At 42.9% G+C, this 23,141-nt stretch overlaps 1 protein-coding gene across 2 annotated transcripts; it reads left to right on the forward strand.

The window, feature by feature from the left end:
- Nucleotides 1-4,677: 4,677 nt before the first annotated feature.
- Nucleotides 4,678-21,954, forward strand: mkrn1 (makorin, ring finger protein, 1). 2 transcript variants are annotated; one of them, XM_055159905.1, is made up of 8 exons: nt 4,679-4,803; nt 6,684-6,815; nt 14,739-14,917; nt 15,029-15,249; nt 15,577-15,791; nt 17,535-17,645; nt 19,702-19,846; nt 21,415-21,954. In XM_055159905.1, exons 1-8 carry the CDS (start codon nt 4,730-4,732, stop codon nt 21,622-21,624), a joined length of 1,287 nt encoding a protein of 428 aa, XP_055015880.1. In that variant the 5' UTR covers nt 4,679-4,729; the 3' UTR covers nt 21,625-21,954. The 2 variants fall into 2 exon arrangements, with proteins under 2 accessions (XP_055015879.1, XP_055015880.1); XM_055159904.1 differs by having other exon boundaries at nt 4,678-4,803; nt 14,739-15,249.
- Nucleotides 21,955-23,141: the final 1,187 nt, after the last annotated feature.

Consider the following 23,141-nt stretch of genomic DNA (forward strand, 5'->3'; position numbering starts at 1 on the left):
ACCTAAATGTTTCCAAAATGAAGGAGATGATTATTGACTTTCAAAAACGAGCGCCTCAGTGTGACGTCACAGAGATAAAGGTTCAGTCAGTCGAGTGTGTGACTCATATAAATACCTACGAATAATCATTGATTCAAAATTGAGTTTTGACGATAATTGTTCTGGTGTGTGTAAAAGAGGCTCCAGCGTCTTCACTGTCTGAGAAAGTTTTCCTTTTACCGTGTAACAGAACCATGATGACACTGTTTTATAAAACATTTATGGAATCAGTTTGAACGTTTTCATTGGTCTCGTGGTTTGGGAGTATTTCTGCTAAAAACAAAAACTCCCTGGATCAGTTAAATGGGTGAGTGAAGTGATTGTTCCTCCTCAGAGCCTCTGGACTCGAGACACTTACAGACGACGTCCCAGAGGATTTTAAAAGACGTGAAACATCCACTAAACTCAGAGTTTCAGCTGCTTCCCTCTGGTCAGAGGCTTTTAGTCCCAAGATCTAGAACGAATCGTTTTAAAAGGAGCTTTGTTACGGCTGCTGTCGCACTTATGAATAAATTGTAATTTATTTATCAAAGATTGTGTGTTTTTAACATATTTAAGATTTATTTATTGTGATTTTAGACAAGCGTGATGGATGTTTTTAATTGGTTGTTTATTGAACAAACCGTTCTGCACTGGAGCATCTGGAACACTTTATTGTAACACTTTATTGTAACACTTTATTGTAACACTTTATTGTAACACTTTATTGTAACACTTTATTGTAACACTTTATTGTAACACTTTATTGTGATTTTATGTGTGTTTTGTGGATGAATGAAATGTGAAATGTGGAACCTGCCGCTTAAATCTGCAAAGCAAATTTACCTACAGGTACGAATAAAGCGACCAAACCTAACCTAACCTAACACTCAGTTGCCTTATTTTATTCTTACATTTTTTAATAAAACCTTTTATTATCGTCTTGTGTGTGAATCGTCCACCACAGCCTCAACAATAATAATCATAATATTAATAATAATGATAATAAAAACAACACATAATCAGACTAATACTGTTAAAAATAAACGTGTTGGAGCATTTCTGTTGTGTTTAAAATATTCCTCAAATGTCAGTGCGCCCCCTGCTGGTGACCCACGCCCCTCCAGCAGATGAGCTCTGACACCGACTCCGACGGACTCTCAAAACGTGAATATAACTCTGGATTTCGGGTTAAACAGGAACTTTGGTCCAGTGTTATTTTATAAACATTTCCAAAAATGTCCAATTAACTCTAGAACAGACTGGACTCAAATAAACCCTGAGAAAATGTAAAATTTGACTGTGAGAGTCAGAGGACGACCACAGGAGGAAGTGAAAGTGAAGAGGCATTTGGGCTTTTTACCACTTTAATTTGGACTTTCACTTTAATCAGATTTTCAGTTTAATCAGATTTTTACTTTAGTCAGATTTTCACAGATTTTCACTTTAATTAGATTTTCACAGATTTTCAGTTTAATCTGATTTTCACAGATTTTCTCTTTAATCAGATTTTCACAGATTTTCACTTTAATCAGATTTTCAGTTTAATCAGATTTTCACTTTAATCAGATTTTCACTTTAATCAGATTTTCACTTTAATCAGATTTTCACTTTAATCAGGTTTTCGGTTCAGATGTAGAAGATGAAACTGTTTGTTTATATCATTCTATTGTATTAACTTTCTAAATGACGCTGTTCCTAAAATCCTCTCTGTTCATAGATGAGAAGAGAATTTGGTGTCAGTAATTTATTGATTTTAGGTCAGTATTTTATTTATAGAAGTTGTTTGTTTGTAAAAGAAGAGACGTGTTTGTCCACAAAACTGAACACTTTTCAGGTTCATCCTTCAGCAGCAGAACCTCAAATAAACCGAAAGAGAGAATAAAATATTTAAACTGAAATATTGGAAATAAAAGTTGAAATCTGCTTTTTGTTTTTTGTTTTTTAACATGAAAACAGAAAAATGAAATAAACTGTTTTCCCATTTTATTGTTTTTGGTTCTTAATTGAAATTCAAAAGAGCAAGAGATTTGTGGTTTAGTCCTGGTTTAGTCCTGGGTTAGTCCTGGTTTAGTCCTGGTTTAGTCCTCGGTTAGACCTGGTTTAGTCCTGGTTTAGTCCTGAGTTAGTCCTGGTTTAGACCTGGTTTAGACCTGGGTTAGTCCTGGTTTAGTCCTGGTTTAGTCCTGTTTTAGTCCTGGTTTAGTCCTGGTTTAGTCCTGGTTTAGACCTGGTTTAGTCCTGGTTTAGACCTGTTTAGTCCTGTTTAGTCCTGTTTAGTCCTGTTTAGTCCTGGTTTAGACCTGGTTTAGTCCTGGTTTTCCTGGTTTAGACCTGGTTTAGTCCTGGTTTTAGTCCTGGTTTAGTCCTGGTTTAGACCTGGTTTAGTCCTGGTTTAGTCCTGGTTTAGACCTGGTTTAGTCCTGGTTTAGACCTGGTTTAGTCCTGGTTTAGTCCTGGTTTAGTTTAGTCCTGGTTTAGTCCTGGTTTAGCCTGGTTTAGACCTGGTTTAGTCCTGGTTTAGTCCTGTTTAGTCCTGGTTTAGACCTGGTTTAGTCCTGGTTAGACCTGGTTTAGTCCTGGTTTAGTCCTGGTTTAGTCCTGGTTTAGACCTGGTTTAGTCCTGGTTTAGTCCTGGTTTAGACCTGGTTTAGTCCTGGTTTAGTCCTGGTTTAGACCTGTATTAAATTGTCCCTTTTCCCCCTAATGAAATATTAATTGTTTTTTTTTTTGTTTTTTTTTTTTTTTTTTTTTAGTTCAGTCTGTTATTTCACAATCTGCGGCTGGAGTCGTGTTTTGTGGCTGAAATAAAAATTACAGGAGCAGAAATACAAATGAAAACAAAAATAAAACTCACACTGTTTCACACAAACATGTAGGAAAAACTTTTTGGATATAAATACTTTCGGGTCTTAACCACAAAAGTGCAAAATATCAATTGTGAAAGTAAAACTCAAAATCTCCTTATTGCCTCAAAACTAAAAACAAAAAAACAAAAAAAGTGAGCTTTACGTCGTGTTATAATGTTAATATTTCCTCCTCAAAAACAAACCTAGAACAACAAAAACAACAGGAGCTCCAGGTTTGACTGCAACTCCCCCAGCGTCCAGCAGATGGCAGCACCGCTCAGAAAAACAACGGCCCAAGGTCTAAAAGGTTTAAAGAAACAAAGAGGAAAATCTTCACGTCAGGATTTTGTTTATATCCAGCAACAGATTACATGTACCGGAGTAAAATAAACCAGGTCTAAACCAGGTCTAAACCAGGTCTAAACCAGGACTAAAACAAATCTACAACCAGGACTAAACCAGATCTAAACCAGAACTAAACCAGGACTAAAACAGGTCTAAACCAGGACTAAACCAGGTCTAAACCAGGTCTAAACCAGGTCTAAACCAGGACTAAACCAGGACTAAACCAGGTCTAAACCAGGTCTAAACCAGGTCTAAACCAGGTCTAAACCAGGACTAAAACCAGGACTAAAACCAGGTCTAAACCAGGACTAAACCAAATCTACAACCAGGACTAAACCAGATCTAAACCAGAACTAAACCAGGACTAAAACAGGTCTAAACCAGGACTAAACCAGGACTAAAACCAGGTCTAAACCAGGACTAAACCAGGACTAAACCAGATCTAAACCAGGACTAAAACAGGTCTAAACCAGGTCTAAACCAGGTCTAAACCAGGTCTAAACCAGAACTAAACCAGGACTAAACCAGGTCTAAATCAGATCTAAAACCAGGACTAAAACAGGACTAAAACAGGACTAAAGCAGGTCTAAACTAGATCTAAACCAGGACTAAACCAGGTCTAAAACCAGGTCTAAACCAGGTCTAAACCAAGTCTCAAACAGGATTTAACAGGACTAAATCCTGCTGTGTGGACGTGTTTCTTCTTCTTCTATCAATAATATTTTAAATTTGGTTCAGTAAAGTTTGGACTTTTTATTTTCTTTTATCAGACAAAACTTCTTATGTGAAGATTTCCTCGTCTTTGCTTCTCTCCAGCAAATCAAGTAATCCAAAGTATTCAGATTACATTACTCACCTGAAGTAACTTAATGGATTATGTTACAAACTACATTTTGGTGTATGTAATCTGTAATCTGTAATCTGTAGGGGATTACATTTTAAAAGTAAACTTCCCAACACTGTGTTTATCTGTGGAGAATTGTCGTGTGGGAGCCTGGGGGACGTAGGCTTGTGGGCGGAGCCTCGTACAGGCTCGCACTGCTCACCATAGGGAAGGTTCCAGAAGGGCCCAGGAGAGATCTCCAGATTACTCAAACATGCATGGGTCACTCTAAAACCTCTTCAGACGTGGTTTTGATACGGGAACGGCGTTAGTTAGTTAGTTTTGCATAATGAGCTCTTTAAAAATATGAAAACGTCCAGAATGACAATATTCTTTATGTTTTATTATCACAAGTCTAGTTCTGCATTTTATTTGACAAAAGTTAAGTTTTTTGTCTCTCCTTGGCTCGTGTAAACCATGGATCTATAATAAAAAATTTAGATATGTATTATTATTATTATTATTATTATTATTATTATTATTATTATTATTATTATTATTATTATATTATATTTTATTTATGTATTTATTTATTTTATTGTAGTTCTATAGCGGAAAAGCCCGAGCGTGAATCCGAGCGTCGGCGGAAAAGCCCGAGTGCGGGACATCCGGTCGGGCTTCAACATAAACAGCGATGGCGGAGGCAGCAGCAGCGTCCACGGCAGCTCCGGTGGGGACGGGCGGCTGGACCAAACACGTAACCTGCAGGTGAGACACGACTCCGGGGCGGCCTTGCGTCGACCCCCGGGCCCTTAGCGAGGCCCCGGAGCCGACAGACCCGCGGGAGAGCGCGCGGAAGGCGCCGGACAGCGGCGCGTCGCTCCGCTCAGCTGTTAGCAGCTAAAGGCTAACTCCGGGCTAACTGTTGTGCTCCGGCGGCTCCCTCCTCCACACACACCGAGCCCCGAGCCGCTCTCCCCGGCCTCCCGGAGCCTCTCTCCCCGGCCTCCCGGAGCCTCTCTCCCCGGCCTCCCGGAGCCTCTCTCCCCGGCCTCCCGGAGCCTCTCTCCCCGGCCTCCCGGACCAAACAGTACCGGTCCGGGCCTGGCACCATCATCCCTGTTTACCCGGGACAGTCCCCTGTCTAGAGCTGTAGTCAAGTCCACACTAATCAAGACCAGGACCAGACCAAGACCTCCTGAGAGTCGAGACTGAGACGAGACCAAATCCAGACCATCTTTGTCATTTTCAACATTTATTTGTATTTTACAGTTATTTCATATTGTGATATCGTATCGTCAGAAGTCTCACAATAATATCGTGGGCTGTCACAATATATTGAATCACAAGTTTAAGCTTATATGCAGGTTTTACAGTAGTAATAGTTTATAAACATCGAGAACTACATTTCCCATGATTCTTTTCGGGACAGACAACAGGAAGAAATGTGTTTTTGACTTGAATTCTTGGGATTATGACGGAAATAATTCACACCAAAATCTTGTCAGAGGTATTTTAAAAGCAAAAAAGTGTCTTGTCTACAACTATATCAGCCTTTTAGCAATAAATATCGTACCGTGAGATGTAAATCGTGATAATATCGTACAGAGAGATTTGGATATCGTTACTTCCCTGCATATATATCCAGTGTTGGGAAGTTTACTTTTAAAATGTAATCCCCTACAGATTACAGATTACATACACCAAAATGTAGTTTGTAACATAATCCATTAAATTACTTAAAGTGAGTAATGTAATCTGAGTACTTTGGATTACTTGATTTGCTGTAGAGAAGCAAAAACCAGAATATCGTAACATAATAAGTTTTGTCTGATAAAAGAAAATATAAAGCCCAAACTTTACATAACCAAATTAAAAATATTATTGATAGAAGACGAAGAGACACGTCCACACATCAGGATTTAGTCCTGTTAAATCCTGTTTTAAACCTGGTTCAGTTCTGGTTTAGACCTGACATAGTCCTGGTTTAGTTTTAGTTTAGACCTGGTGTAGTTCTTGTTTCTGATTTGGTCTTGGTTTTGTCTTAGTTTAGTCTTGGTTTAATCTTAATTTAGTCCTGGTTTAGTCCTGATGTAGTCTTAGTTTAGTCCTGGTTTAGATCAAATGGGTCCAAAATAGAAACACTGGGACATTTGTTGTATAAAATTGGGACATATCAGTGGTTTTGTATAAATCTGCTGGGACAGAGGACACGGGGACAGAGGACACGGGGAGGACACGGGGACAGAGGACACGGGGACAGAGGACACGGGACAGAGGACACGGGGACAGAGGACACGGGGACAGGACTGGAACTGTCTCGGGGACATGGGGACATCTGGTCTCTCTCTGTCAGTCACATACAGGACCAGGAGTTTAAATGTTCTCATTTATCATCATATTTGTCTGTAGCGATGCCTCGTGGTTCAGACTGGGACTGAAGTAGGACACGACCAGCACTGGACCAGGGACTGAACCGGGACTGAACCGGGACTAAACCGGGACTAAACCGGGGACTGGACTGGGGACTGAACCAGGACTAAACCAGGTCTAAATCAGGACTAGTGTATCGTGGTTTTAGACTTGTGTTTGTCCTTGTCACATGTCCTGACGTTGATGTTGTTTGTTTGTTTGTTTGTTGTTTTCAGGTATTTCATGCACGGTTTGTGTAAAGAGGGGGAGAACTGCCGCTACTCTCACGACCTCATGAGCAGCAAACCCGCCAACATGATCTGCAAGTTCTACCAGAAGGGGACGTGTGCGTACGGAGAGCGCTGCAGGTGAGGGGGGCGGGGCCTTACACACCTGCCGCACACGCCACGCACCTGGAATAGGAGGGTTTCAGTCACGTGATCACGATGACGCGCAAATTTCAGGTGGAGGGCAGGAAGTGAAGACAAACACGGCAAACGCGACAAACGCGACAAACGCGGCAAACGCGACAAACACGGCAAACGCGGCAAACAAACGCGGCAAACACGGCTCTGGAGAACACAGATATGGAGAAGAGTTCTTATTGAGCAGGAGTGTCAAACTCATTTTGTTCCGGGGGTCGTATCCAACCGACTTTGATCCCAAAGTGTCCAGATCAGAAATCTCATGTCATATAAACCCCAAAAATAACAATAAGTTCAAATATTTGTGCAGAGAAACACAAATCTATTACAGAAATCTTTTTTAATTGATGAACTCTTTCTTTTACAAAATATTATAATAATATGAACAACCTGAAACTTTAAGAAAAATACAATTTCAACACAAAGTTTTAACATGAACTTGTTTAACATTAACTTGTATAAATAGGAATAAGTTAATTTTTGTTGTAAAATCCTGCACTCGGCTCCACTTTTCTCATGTTGGACATTTTTCTGATGAGGGTGTCACGGTCAACAGTCAAAACGATCGTCCTTTAAGAGCGTTTGGAAAGAGACAAGTCTTCATTTGTGCTGCTCTGGTGGGAGGGGCCACGTACAGAGACGCTGGAGACGCTGCTGTGATAAACACCACAGAAAATTAACACCATTTTAATAGAAAATATCATTCAAATATTTTAGTAGAAAATCAGCCGAGGGCCAGATTAAAGGTCTTGGAGGGCCGGATCTGGCCCCTGGGCCGCATGTTTGACACCTGTGTTATAGAGGCTTTGTACCATCACGTGTCCCCATGACAACAGTACTTACGCCGCCATGACTCCGGGCAACACTATGTCATTGACTTCAGCAGCATCAGAGAAACATGGGCAGGTTTTGTTGTGTAATTATCGAAAAAAAGACGCGGATTATAGCTAGAGAACATAAACCACGAAAAGATTTCCTATTGTACCATCAAGACACCCGAAGTTTCATCAAGGTATTTGCTATTTAAATTGTTTCATAGTTTATTTAATGAGAGAAGCACATTTACTGAACTAAAATGTCATAAATTTATCCAGGAAAACCCGCACTAGTTTACGATTCAACGAACCCACACTGGCTCCTGTGATCAACACGACGCACGAGTCGAAGAGTCTGTGAGACGAACCTCGAAAGAATCGACCATGAAAAGATCCTCACCAACGTTAGAAAGATCCACTCACAAAAAGAGATTAATTCTAGAAGACAAAGTTGTGGATAAACAAGACAATAAAGAAAACATGGTCCTACGACAAGTGACATGTTTATATGTGCTGGAACATACAGTTTCTACTGAAACTCACACTGCAAATGTTTTCTTTTTACATTTTAGTTCAGTAAATGTGCTTCTCTCATTAAATAAACTATCAAACTATTTAAATAGCAAATACCTTGATGAAACTTCAGGTGTCTTGATGGGAACATTGGAAATCTCTTCGTGGTTTATGTTCTCTAGACATAATTCCCGTTTTTTTTCAATAATTCCCTTATTTGATCCTGATGAGTCATTTCCAGAGGAACAGCGAAGAAACGATTCGTTTTATCCCTTTCAGAGCGTCTAGAACAACCAAATACACAACAAAACCTGCCCATGTTTCTGCGACGCTGCTGAAGTCAGTCACACAGTGTGTCCGGTGTCATGGCGGCGTAGGGACCGTTGCTATAGGGTCACGTGACGGTGCAAAGCCTCTATTGTAAGGATTTAGAGCCAGTAGCGAGGCAAAAGTAGGAGCAGTTAGTCTTATTGAAAATGAGAGAATTTTCAACCGAAGTAAAAGATTTGCCGACAATCGAGGCAGAGGAGATCACGAAATATTTAGCTCTTCAGACATCGTTATACCCCAGACAACAGATGAAGGCAAAGTACAAAAGTTTGGAGGCATAGAACTTTTTTTGTCAGTGGATGGGTCCTCAACCTTGGTGCAAAAAGCCTAAATGATGATTATGGTTTGGTCTTCACCGGGGTGAGTGTTTCTCTTATTTTATGTGTATAGACGTTATGGGAAAAACTGCAGTGTATCGGCACTAACCTCTATCTGAACTATTTAATGTCAACAATCGTCGTTCGCCGTTAGTCGTTAATGATTCGTTTATGTTTAGGTAAACCACAAAAAACAATTTATCTTTGTAACAAACCTTTGTCGACGTGTTCACTGCAGACACGAGCATTAGTGAATTCTGCTCCTCCCGACCGCAAACAGGTTTGTAATCCACTTTTTACAGCGTTGTTCTGTCGGCTTTTCCCATTTCTGACCTTTGTGGACGACTATATTCGGGACTCTAAAAAAATCGCTTTTCCTTCTCTCGGTTAGAACAATTGGCACAGCCGTAAACTACACAACACATCGGCATTTTCCTCCAGTCGGTTCACTTCCTGCCCTCCGTCTGATTTTGCGTCCTGACAAACGTAGCCCTGTGACGTCACGTGAAACCCAGATATTTAACGCAGAAACACCTAAATCGATCAGAACATGACTTTAAAGTAGAGAAATTATCTGTGCGGGTTTAACTTTGACATAATCATGGGTTTGCGGGCGGGCGCGGTGCCGGACTGTGCAGGTGCGGGTCTCCAAAACTGGACCTGTGCAGGATTCTGTGTGACATATTTGACATTCTTACTGTTTTGAAGTTTAAAATGTTTGTTTCAGATGAACTTTGCACAAGACCTGATTTAGCAAAGACTTTTAGTGTCACAGCCACGATTTAGACTTTTTAAAATTGTACTGTATCGAATCATTTGAAATATCGTATCGAAAGTGCACCGTATCGAGAGAAGGTATCGTGGCCTGATCACAGCCTCATTCCTAATTTTCAGTTGTCCAAATCTTAAACATCATTAGAAATCAATGTTTGTTTAAATTGTTTTCTCAAATGGTCCAGTGAGGAAATCGATTTGAGAGTCTGGGCTAAATTACACCAAAAAATCCTCTTGGCGATATATCGACGATACAGCAGAACACGATATCAGTACTGTATCAGCTCATTAAACCATACGATATATCGATATTTCAATAGGCAGCACCAGGTAGAACACACAATACACAACACACGACACACACAGAACACACGACACATGACACACAACACAGAACACACGACACACAACACACGACACACACAGAACACACGACACATGACACACAACACAGAACACACGATACATGACACACGACACAGAACACACGACACATGACACACAACACAGAACACAGAACACACGATACATGACACATGACACACGACACAGAACACAGAACACACGATACATGACACATGACACACGATACATGACACACGACACAGAACACACGACACATGACACACAACACAGAACACAGAACACACGATACATGACACACGACACAGAACACACGACACACAACACAGAACACACGACACATGACACACACACAGACACACACACACACACAGAACACACGACACAGAACACACGACACACACACACACAGAACACACGACACAGACACACGACACAGAACACACGACACAGAACACACGACACATGACACACACAGAACACACGACACAGAACACACGACACAGAACACACGACACAGAACACACGACACAGACACACACACACGACACAGAACACACGACACATGACACGACACAGAACACACGACACAGAACACACGACACAGAACACACGACACAGAACACACGACACACACAGACACACACACACACACAACACACGACACACACACACAGAACACACGACACAGAACACACGACACAGAACACACGACACAGAACACACACACAGACACACAGAACACACGAACACAGAACACACGACACAGAACACACGACACAGACACGACACAGAACACACGACACAGAACACACGACACAGAACACACGACACATGACACGACACAGAACACACGACACAGAACACACGACACAGAACACACGACACAGAACACACGACACATGACACACAGTCTGTGATCCAAATGTTTCTGATGTTGACAGAAGATAATACACATTTTCCTGCACAGTTGTTTATTTGGAGGAGAGGGACGTTTCTGCAGCACAACTCAAAGCAGCAGCAGCTTTATCCAAAGTGTTTTATGGAACAAAGTGTAAAGACAAAAGCTCTGGAGATGCTTCTGAAGCTCTGGAGATGCTCCTCAGAGCCCCGGAGGTGCTCCTCAAAGCTCCGGAGGGTGCTCCTCAAGGCTCTGGAGGTGCTCCTCAAGGCTCTGGAGGTGCTCCTCAAGGCCCTGGAGGTGCTCCTCAAGGCCCTGGAGGTGCTCCTCAAGCCCTGGAGGTGCTCCTCAAAGCTCCGGAGGTGCTCCTCAAGGCCCTGGAGGTGCTCCTCAAGGCCCTGGAGGTGCTCCTCAAGGCCCTGGAGGTGCTCCTCAAAGCTCCGGAGGTGCTCCTCAAGGCCCTGGAGGTGCTCTCAGCTGTCCTGGTCACTCGTCAGTTTAAAGTGTCTCTGGTTTATTTCTGTCGCTGCTTTCGAGAGTCCTTCTGTGAATGTGACATTTGAGAAGTTCCAAGAACAAGTGTTTGAGAAACAGGAAGGAGAGAGAGAGAGAGAGGGAGGAGAGAGAGTGAAGGATGGAGGTGTGTGCGTGTCTGTGTGTGTGCGTGTCTGTGTGTGTGCGTGTGTGTGTGTGTGTGCGTGCGTGTGTGCGTGTGTGTGTGTGGTTCATTAATGTAAACACAGAGTCAGTGATGCAACAGATGAAACTCTTTGAATGTTTAAGGTGAAAGTGTTTACAACAAGAACAACAACAACACACAGACTAGTACACACCCATGGACCTGGTTTAGACCTGGTTTAGACCTGGTTTAGACCTGGTTTAGTCCTGGTTTAGTCCTGGTTTAGTCCTGGTTTAGACCTGGTTTAGTCCCACATGGGAATAGAAAAGAAAGTTCTATTATTTTAAGTGTAAAATCACAGGAAATCATCTACAAAAGGGTTACTCACACTTTTTCATCATGTGAGCTACTTACAAAATGACCAAGTCAAAATGATCGACCTAATACAAAACCAAACAAACTGCACTGAAACACTCTGTGGCCCTTTTTTGGACCCTCCCCCACAGTTTGAGAACCTCTTCTTTAAGAGAACTTCCTCTGGCACTTTACACAAAACTGTGAAAAAAGTGAAGGAAGATTTTTAAACCTGTTTTTTAAAGTTCCAAACTGGAGTTTCATTCTTTTCTGGTTTTGCAGTGATATTTACCAGCCTCTGCACGTTTACCAAACCAAACGCACATCGTGACAAACACAGATGCATTTGTCACTTTTGTTAGACAAACTTCAGACAAATGTGGCAGTAGGTCTGTTCTGTAGATCCGCTCTATGCTGTAGACCTGCTTTGTGTCAACACTGGAACACAAATTTAGACTGGTTTTTGCTTCACGTTTGGTCTTGTTCTTCTAATCAGCCGCACTGTGGGAGGGGCTTGTGTTGGCTGTACGCAGGAAGGAGCGAGAGCGTGAAAAGGCGAGGGGCGGCGTGCTGACGTGAGGCAGATGGACAGGTAGGATGTTTAGGAAGTTGAACCTGCCCTGTGACGCACGCTGGTACACGAGGGCACACGCTGTCGCGGACGAGCCGTGCATAGGGAGCGTGTGTGTTTGTGATGCGCCGTAGAGTCTCCGCGGGTTTCAAATGAGCGCACAGGCTGCACTGAGACGCCCCACACGCTCCTGCACCCGCTACAAGTTTATTACCAACAGCAGCGGCTGGAATGAAATATGATCACACTTGTTGAGTGTCAGACCTCGAGTGAGAGACAAGACCGAGTCCAAACACGAGTCCGAGACGAGACACGGCGATTTACCCACACGACCTTGGCCATCGACTGGTAGATCGAGATCAACGTATTGAGCACCACTGGTCTAAACAAAGATGATGTTTTTTTTTTTATTCTCATCGTGGGATCAGAATCAGTATCGAGTCTGTTCCTCAGTATCCGAGTCCGGTTTGAAATGTTCATGTGGAGGAAACACTCGTCTGTTTGTGGTCATGTTGAGTCACTTTTAACACTATAGTGAGTGTTGTTTGGTTCAGTTTCCTGTGGATTTACGTCGCTGCAGTGTCCTCGTCTGACCCCGAGATCCTCACTCTTTATGAGCATGCCTTTGTCTCCTCTGCATAACTACACCCCCAAAGCAGGACTAAACCCGGTCTAAACCAGGACCAGATCTGGACTACCCCCCTGTTCTGTCTCTGTCTCCTCTGCATAACGACACCCCCAGACTGGGACTGGACCGGGACTGAACCAGGTCTAAACCAGGACTGAACCAGGACTGAACCGGGACTCCCCCCTTCCCTGGTCTTGGTCTTGGTCTGGGTCTGGGCGGTGCGTGGAGGGGGGTGATCTCCAGGTGGCGCTGTGTCTTTGTTTTGTTTGTGTCTTTTGTTTTCGGTGCCTGAGCTCCAGACTGTGTTGGTGTGAGCCGTGTTTATCCGTCTGCCCCTCTTCCTCCTCCTCCTCCTCCTCCGTCGCTCCCACGCCGGGGTCTTCAGGTTCATTCGCATACATTACCCCCTCCCTCCTCCTGCCGTCTCTCCCGCTCTTCTTCCTCCTCTTCTGTTTCTCTGTTCTCTTTCTCTTCAGTCTCTGTCCTCTCTGTGTATCCTCACACACTCTCTTTCTCTCATCATCTCTCCCTCTCTCCGTCCCTCTCTCTGTCACATTTCTAAACTCACATCAGCGTCTTGAGGCTCATCACTGAAGAGCAGGAAACTTCACATTTTTTCCATCATGAAAATCAAGTCTTTTTCTCATGACTGTTTTATATGAGAGAAAATACATTTTATTACTCAGATTATTGCCCCCGAGACCTGAGCCCAGAGAAGAGGAAGAACGTGGATGGATATTGCAATATTTTATTACTCAAAGTCCCCTGTGTGTCAGATGCCCTCCCGTCCTCCTGTGTCAGACTGAGGTTGAGTCCCATGACACTGGCTCTCGTGAATGTGCAGGTGTGGGGGTCAGGGTGTGATGTTCTGATCTGATCCAACAAATGAAAGAAGAGACTAAGAGGGAGACGCAGACTCATTAAACAAATCACAGCCTGTTGAACGATAAAGTCAGGGTCAAGGCACACAAAACAACAGTTGATGTATCGGACACGTGACTTTTCTTAAAGGGAAACAGACGCAGCTCCACAGGCGTCGCTCGTTGAGCTGGACACACGTCGACTCGTTTGACCAGTCACTTTTAACTGGAGAACGGAGCTGATGGAAATGAAGAGAGGAAAAACATTTGTTGATTTTACTCTTAGAGATCCATCCATCCATGTTCTTCTACTTATCCGGGGCCAGGTCGCAGGGGCATCAGTCTAAGCAGGGACTCCCAGACTTCCTTCACCCCAGACATTTCCTCCAACTCCTGCGGGGGGAACCTGAGGTGTTCCCAGTCCAGTCCAGAGACATAGTCCTTCCAGTGTGTCCTGGGTCTTCCCCGGGGCCTCCTCCCGTTGGGACATGAACACCTCCTGAGGGAGACGCCCAGGAAGCATCAGAACAGACGTCCTCCCCTCAGACGCTCCTCTCCACGTGGAGGAGCAGCGGCTCTACTCCGAGCTCCTCCCATGTGACTGAGCTCCTCACTCTGTCTCTAAGGGAGACGCCCAGACACCCTGCGGAGGAAACTCATTTCAAGCGCTTGTATCCGCGATCTCGTCCTTTCGGTCATTACACTTTTTTTTTTTTTTTTTTTTTTTTTTAGAACTAATCAGTTCTAAAAACTCCAGAGAATGAGACAGAACTGTGACTCTGCTCCGTGTGAGTCTGATTTGAAATGTTTCTCTTGTTCAGGTTTGAACACAGTAAAGTGAAAGAGGAGCTGCCTCCGAAGACGCTGCCGTGCGCCCAACCGCCATCAGACCCACAGTCCAGACCAGAGACCAGACCAGAGTCCAGACCAGAGACCAGACCTGCTCCGGACTGGGTCAACGCAGCAGAGTTTGTCCCTGGTCAGCCGTACTGTGGGAGAGGTCAGTCTGAACGCACACACAAACAAACGCACACAAACACCAACGCACACAAACGCAAGCAAACACAAACGCACATGCAGGTGTCAGCATCTTGGCGTGTGTCGTCCGCAGGCTCGGCGAAGGCGGAGTCGTGCGTGGCGCTCATAGAGGACGCGGCGGCGGAGGACACAGAGGAGCGCAGGACCCAGGGGAAGACGCTGTGCCCGTACGCGGCGGTGGGCGAGTGTCGGTACGGCCTGAACTGTGCATATCTCCACGGCGACGTCTGCGACATGTGCGGGCTCCAAGTGCTCCACCCCACGGACACCTCCCAGCGCTCAGAGCACACAAAGGTACCAACACTAACACCACCACTGCCACCAACACCAACACCACCACTACAACAACACCAACACCACCACTACCAACAACACCAACACCACCACTACCAACAACACCAACACCACCACTACCACCGACGTGTGTGTCTGTCTGAAATACGACTGTTTGGAGCATTTGCTGTCCAAAATCACTTTTCCTAAACAGCCTCTCCTCTCCTCTGTTTCCTCCCTCATTCCTTTCCTCTGTCTCCTTCCTCTCTCCTTCTCCTCTCTCGTTTCCTCCTCCCTTTCACTCCTCCTCTCCTCTCTGTCTAACCCTCATGTTCTCTCTCTTTTCAGGCGTGCATAGAGGCTCACGAGAAGGACATGGAGCTGTCGTTTGCCGTGCAGCGCAGTAAAGACATGATGTGCGGCGTGTGCATGGAGGTGGTGTTTGAAAAGGCCAATCCGAGCGAGCGCCGCTTCGGGATCCTGTCCAACTGCTCCCACTGCTACTGCCTCAAGTGCATCCGCAAGTGGAGGAGAGCCAAGCAGTTCGAGAGCAAGATCATCAAGTGAGTCCAATAACGAGTCCAATAAGCAAGATCATCAAGTGAGTCCAATAACGAGTCCAATAATGAGACCGCGAACAAGTCTGCAAACGAGTCCACTAACAAGCAAACGGGTCCGCGAACGAGTCTGCAAACGAGTCCACTAACAAGCAAACGGGTCCGCGAATGGGTCCACGAACAAGTAAACAAGACCGCGAACGGTTCCACGAACCAGTGAACGAGACCGCGAACGAGACCGCGAAAGGGTCTGTGTACGAGTCTAGAAACGAGTCCACAAAGAAGCCCGCAAACAACAAACGGGTCGGCAAAGGAGTCCACTAACATGCAAACGAGACCGCAAATGAGACCGCATACGGGTCCACAAACAGATCCACGAACAAGCGAACGAGACCGCGAACGGGTCTGTGAACGAGTCCAGAAACGAGTCCACAAAGAAGCCCGCAAACGAGTCCACAAACGAGCACACTAAAGAGGCCTACAGAGAAGACAGACTACAAATGAGTCCGCAAACGAGTCCTAAGACAGGTCCTGCCGATCGATTAGTCGTCTGTCAAAAATATCGCGTTATTAACGAGTTAATGCCAAACAATTTTAACTTACGTTTTTTAATCGTGAAATTAAAGCTCTTTTTAGTGAACAAGTTTTTTCCTAAGCTGTGGTCACTGCTGTAATGTTAGAAAATCTACAGGATCTGTCTGTAAACAGGAAGGAAAACAGTTTGTCTCCGGAGTCGGAGCCAGAGTTGATGTAGCCGAAGTGCACCCATGCTCACTTCCTGTTTTGACACTGTTTAGACGCGTTACGACATGCTTGTGACATGGTTTGCGACATGCCTCTGTTTTGGGCCTCTGTTTCGGTGTTAACGATGTTACGACATGCTTCTGTTTAGACGCGGCGGTGTTACGACATGCTTCTGTTTAGACGCGGCGGTGTTACGACATGCTTCTGTTTAGACTAGAACCCGACTGATATGGATTTTGTTGTGGCCGATATGATACCGTTAAAATGTGAGTTGGTGCTGCCGATATAATCGCCGATATATTTAGTGATGTAAAAATTCACTGTAAATCTTGAATTGTTTAAAAACCAAAATATTTCCCAGCATGCAACGTGGGCTTTTCATAACAATGACGTCAGCTCAAAGTCGCCTATAGGCCGTCACATTCATATTATTCATGTCAGAAAAGTAAAGTGCCGCTACTCTGAGAAAAAAAAAAAAAGTCGAAGTAGAGGGACGCCTGAAAATAATGCCCAGTTTTGTCATTTTTTTCATTACTGAGATGATTATTCTTATTTTGTTTGATTTAATGTTTACTTTAAATGCATGAATTTTGGTGATTCTTTAAGGTGAACATGATTATTTGTTGATAGAAATAATATGATTAACTTGAGCAATAATTAACTGAAAAAATAAAGTTAATAGATCATAAGTTTACTTAAGTCATGTTTATTTTTTGTATTTTTTTGTTGACTATAGCGCCTTATTTAAAAGATGGAACATTTTAAAAGATGGAACAAACTGCACAAAGCTTCACAAATGTTTTGGACCGACAGTTAGACGTCAGTGTCTGAATAGCAGCGTGTCAGAACAGTGGCATGTAACCGGGTGAGCCCATGAATCACAGAACACTTCTCTACAGGGGAACGTTTGGCACTACAAACATGAACGCTTCTAATATTACTGATTCCAGTTTTGCCTCTTCCACATCGGAGCAGCTCTGACCTCTGACCTCTGTGTCTGTGCAGGTCGTGTCCCGAGTGTCGAATCACGTCAAACTTCGTGATCCCGAGCGAGTACTGGGTCGAAGACAAAGACGACAAACAGAAACTCATCCAGAAGTACAAGGACGGAATGGGGTACGGCTCGTTTCATTCACAGATAAGAATTTACTTTTTTTTTTTTTTTTTTCTTTCTCCCACGTTCTAACATTCTAGAGTCATCCACGCATGTTTGAGCCATCTAGTGATCTCTCTCTGGCCCTATACACACCCTCCTTATGGTTGGCGGTACGAGCTTGTACGAGGCTCCGCCCACAAACCTACATGCCCCGCCCCCCCCATGCTCACACACGACAATAATGAGTAGAACATGCATAGAAAATACATAAATATAATGCAAAAAAATATATATACTTCTTTCCTATAGCATTAAACGGTAATAAATTTCACACAGATTTTACTAAAAATAAACAAAAGTAAATGAACAAAAGAGCAATTAAACTTCTCATTTCCTGCACATTATAAATAAGCTGTATTTCATATTTTACACACTTAACCATTAAGTTTTTCAGCACAGCATTTTAAAAATAATCGCTTTTTTAGCCACACTTTTCAATACTTGTATATTTGGACAAAGCTTTAGTTTTATTTTCACGTCGTACCATAATTTGACGCCACAGACGGAGACACAAAAACTCTTCCTTGTCGTTCGAGCGCGAGGCTCTTTAAAGTTTAAAAAGCCTCTTAAATTATAGTTTCCTTCCCTTTCACAAAAAAGTGGTTGGATGTTTGTTGGTTTGTGCTTTACTTTTAGCGTTATACATGACTTGTGCAGTTTGGTTCATAATCAAACGGTTCAGTTAAAGTGATTCGGCGTGAATAAACAGTGGATTAGCGTGGTCCTGAAGTTTGACATTGTAAATCGTTCTTTCTATTTTGAAGTTTCATCAGTGGTTCTCTTGCGTTGGTTTTTATAATTACTGCCCCACATTTCTGCACAGTATGTTCATATTTGTATATTGTAATAAAAATACAAAAACATGACACAAAACTGTGCACAGGAAGTGGACAAAGCTGATGTGATGTGTGCGCTGAGTGTGTTGGGATGGAGCTCTGAAGGGGGAGAGGGCACAGGGAGCAAACGGAGAGGAACGGTCAAAATGCGGTTTTGGGCGAATATAACATTTTCAAACCAATAAAAGGAACATGGTGATCTAAATGTGTTACAGTAAATACCCCAGAGAAGTAAACACTCCCTCTTGAAAATTGCCGTATTTTTCAGACTATAAGACGCACTTAAAATCCTTAAAATTTTCTCGCCACTCAAACGCCAATCACTCTCATATTTTTTGGGACATGTACAAAATTAAAATCATTCTGGGATAATGTGTTTGAAAAAAAAATTAGACACAATCTTGACTAGATACCCTTTTTAAGATTCTGACTTTAGCATCAAAATAAAAGCAATAACAAGAAGCTGCTTAAAAAGGACCCACAGTCAGTGACATTATAAAAGAAATATACTCCATGGAACGACTGGCTTTTTTTCTACGTCTCTAAGGACATTTCTTCATTAAACACTGGACAAAATGGTTGAAATATAAAAAAAAAAGAGAGAGACTTGACTTCTACATCCTTATAACAACGGAACAGTGCCCCAGGTTTTTATTTTTGTATTTATTTGTTTTTCAAAACTTGAAAAACTGAATAAATAGAAAGTAAAAAAAAAAAAATAAAATCCTTTTTAATTTTCTAAAAAAAATCAACCTTATAATCCGTACGTGCGCCTTATGTATTCATTCTGGTTGTGTTACTGACCTCGAACTGATTTTATGTGGTGCACGGCGCTCAAAAATCTGTTAAAATGTTTTAGTACGACTTTGGTAAACTACAAAGCCGCACCAAGGGGCGAGCTGTTTATTTTTTATTTCAGAGCTTATAGTTTATTTATTTAAATGAGTCATGTGGTTTTAAGTTTAGTTTCTGTAAAACGTAAACAAATGTGGCAAAGCTGCATTAAACACATTATTACTCCATGTACATTTGAGTCGTTCTCGTAGGAAATAAAAAAACAAACTTAAATTATCCACCCATTTATAAAACATTCTCCAAAAACAGGGAGGTGACGCTGAGCGAGTTACGTCACGATCTGCCGATGTCCGGTTTTGTGTGTAACGCCGTACTTGTGTTGCAGGACTAAAGCGTGCCGGTACTTCGACGAAGGCCGTGGGACGTGTCCTTTCGGTTCAAACTGTTTTTACAAACACGCGTTTCCCGACGGTCGCCTGGAGGAGGCGCAACCACAGAGACAGAGGCCGAGCGGAGGACACAGGAGCAGGGTGAGGAAAACACAAATATATGTGCAGGAACATTTTCAGTCTGGTTCTGGAGACAAATAAAGAAGAAAATTGTTGGGGGTTTTTTTTATTATTTTTGGTTTTATTTTGAATGATCCATGGACTGTGTGACCTGGTTTATGGTTCAGATCTCTGTAACTCCTCGGCCTATCCACCTGAAACAAAAACTGACACAGAGTTCAGCCTCTTCTGTCAGGAGAAATAGACTAAAGTCACAGGATCTTTTCACAGTTGCTTCAGAAAGTGGAGCCGTTATTGAAGACGAGATCATAGTCGTGATTGCAGTTTTATGTCTTCGAGTCTATGGAGCCGATCCCAAACAAATAAGGAAAAGATTCAACATTTGTGGATCTGAAGTTTGGAGATTTTTTCAAAAACACTAAATTTCTCATCGAACTTCTACTCAAGTAAGAGTATAACAATACAACATATACAATAAAAATATTACTCGAGTAGGAGTAAACGTTTGGTTGGTCCATCAAAGCTTCATAAAAATAAAGTTTCAGATCACCTTGATTAGGACCCGGCATTAGGTTTTAGCACCAAATGATGATTTAGAAGAAAAAAGTGGAAGAAACAGGAGATGTTTAGAAGTTGCTCAAGTTGAAGCATGAAGTTGTGAAGCTCCAGCAGGTGATTTGTTTTTCATTCAGAAGCTTCACAGTCTGAACAGTCAGTCGTGAAGAAAACACCTGAACAGTTTTGAGCAACGTCTTTGGTCCTTCAGTGAAGAAATGTTTGTCCTGATGTTCTTCACTCCAGTGTGACGGAAGAACAGAAGAAACTGATGCTTCATGATCTGATGGAAAAGGAAGGTTTAGAGGTTCCACCAAAGCCACGAGACAAAGACCTTCATCCAGCAGATCATGAAGAGAAGCAGATCAGGGAGTTTTAGGAGTTTGTTCTTCTTCTCTTGATCTGACAAAAATGTTTAGAACAGTTCCTGCAGCAGACTGGGCTGAAGATCAGACTGAAGCTGAAGCTGCTCAAACTGTGCATCAGGAAAATGTCCATGATGTTTCTGAACGGAGCTGAAGCTTATTCAAGGACCTGGACTTTAGAAGAAACTTTTTATGGACTTCATGGACTTTTTATGAACTTTCTAAGCAACTTTTTATCAACTTTATGGACTTTCGTAGCAACTTTTTTTGGACTTTCCTAGCAACTTTTATGGACTTCATGGACTTTCTAAGGAACATTTATGGGCTTTCTTACTCATTTTTCTGCAAGTTTCTGTTTCCAGAAAAAAGACAGTTATTCACAGGCCTTATTTTTTTGTTTCCATGTTTTAGTTTAGGTCCTTTACGGCAGTTTTCAAGTGACTTGAGCAACCTGTAAATATTCATTAGTATAAAATTTGGCCCCAAATATTTTGGGCAGATATGGAACTAAATGCAGGGTTCTAATCTAGAGAATCTAGAACCACCCTGGTAAAAGTGTGCTCCTAGAAAACGTGTCTGAGTCCTCCCCTCCACTGCCACAGAGACATGTATTCCTCTGCTTCTTCTAAACTCATGGCCTCATCAGATTGTGTTGCTGTTCCCCTCCAGGCCTCCAGGCGCACCCCGCTCTGGGACCTGCTGGACGAGCGCGACAGCACGGACTCTCTGGACGACGAGGAGGACCTGGTGACGTTTGAACTCAGCGAGATGCTCCTGATGTTGCTGGCGGCGGGGACGGACGAGGACGCCACGGACTCAGAGGACGAATGGGACCTGTTCCACGAAGAGCTCGACGACTTCTACGAGATCTACCTATAGCGTCCCCCCCCCGGAGGCTGTGGCCGGCGGGCAGGCGGGCGGCGGGCAGGCGGCGGGGCAGGGCGGAGTCTAAACACACTCTAAAAAAAACCCATGCGTCTCTTCAAACCTCTGCTCCTCCCATCACAGAAAGAACAGGACAAAAGTCTAGAGCGCTGCTGTGGTCGACTAAAAACAGGCTGAAACTTCCATCATAAAGCTGCACTCTGTAACTTTTCGGGTTGGGATTCGTCACCTGCTTGTTTCTATGGATACGCCATTGCTCGGTCTGCAATGTCCCACAGTGTGACATTAAACAGCTCAATCACAGGAGGGTTTAAATCTCAAAAACACGTAGTAAAACAGACATTCTGACTGTGAGCGGGCTCGCCCCTCCACAGATCTGACGAGGAACTTGGTCTTGTTTGGTCTCTGTGAACATGGTAAGGTTTAGAACGCGTTTGACGGAGCCTCCCCCAGAAAAGTTACACAGTGCGATATCATTTAAAGCACCCAAATGGAAGGGCTGAACAATTCTGGGGAAAAACGTCGAAGCAGATAATTAATAAACTTCGTAATAGTAAAGCGATTTAACGGAACACGTCCTCAGAAACGCTCGTGTCTGTTCCATCCATCACAGAGACGGGGTTGAACTGTAGCCGCGCAGGGATGTTAGTTTAAATAAAATTATGAGAGGAGCGTTCCGTTCTCGACTCACTTTAGGGTCAAAATACATTTTCGTTGGCACATTTTTCCGCCTTATTGTCATTTCCAGGCAGAGGTGGGATTTGCAAGTCGTGACCTGGACTCGAGTCAGACTTGAGTCACTATTTTTAGGACTTGAAACTTGATAAAATGGACTAAGACTTGACTCGGACATGAGGCCTGCGACTTGAGAAAAATGTTTTTTAGGGGTGTAACAATAACCAAAATATCGTGATATTGTATCGTCAAATAATCTTAGTCCGTCACGATAAATCAAATCACAAGTTTCTTTGCTTAAATTCATCGTTCTGGTGCAGCAACAGTTAAAAAAAAAAAAAAACAACAACTACATCGACCATGATCCTTTGCTCCGTTTCAGTGCAGACGACAAGAAGAAATAAAAGTTCTAACACTTGTAAGTCAGAGTTCTTTGGATAAAGTCTTGCCAAGGCATTTTAAGAGGAAAAAGAAGAATATTCACAATTTTGTTCATCTCCACAAAATATCACATTAAATATTATAATGTGAGATTTGAAAATCGTTACATCCCTAATGTTTTTATAAAATACTTTTCTCTTTATAGTTGATAAATGCAGTACTGAATTTTACTTAGGATAGAACTGAAGTACTGTGATACTCAAATGTACTACAGTAATACACAGTACTACACAGTAAAATACAGTAAAACTGAAGAAACGACATATTTTCCATGATAAAATAATTATTATGAAGCTCTTTTAAATCTAAATTCTTTCTGTTCTGATCATAATGATTCACACTCAGATCTTGTCAAAACATTTAAAAAGGGAAAATTTGCATTTCTTCAACTCGTT

Source organism: Boleophthalmus pectinirostris, unplaced genomic scaffold, assembly GCF_026225935.1.
Source record: "Boleophthalmus pectinirostris isolate CB_2022bp ecotype Guang Dong unplaced genomic scaffold, ASM2622593v1 HiC_scaffold_2825, whole genome shotgun sequence".
Classification (NCBI taxonomy): Eukaryota; Metazoa; Chordata; class Actinopteri; order Gobiiformes; family Gobiidae; genus Boleophthalmus; species Boleophthalmus pectinirostris.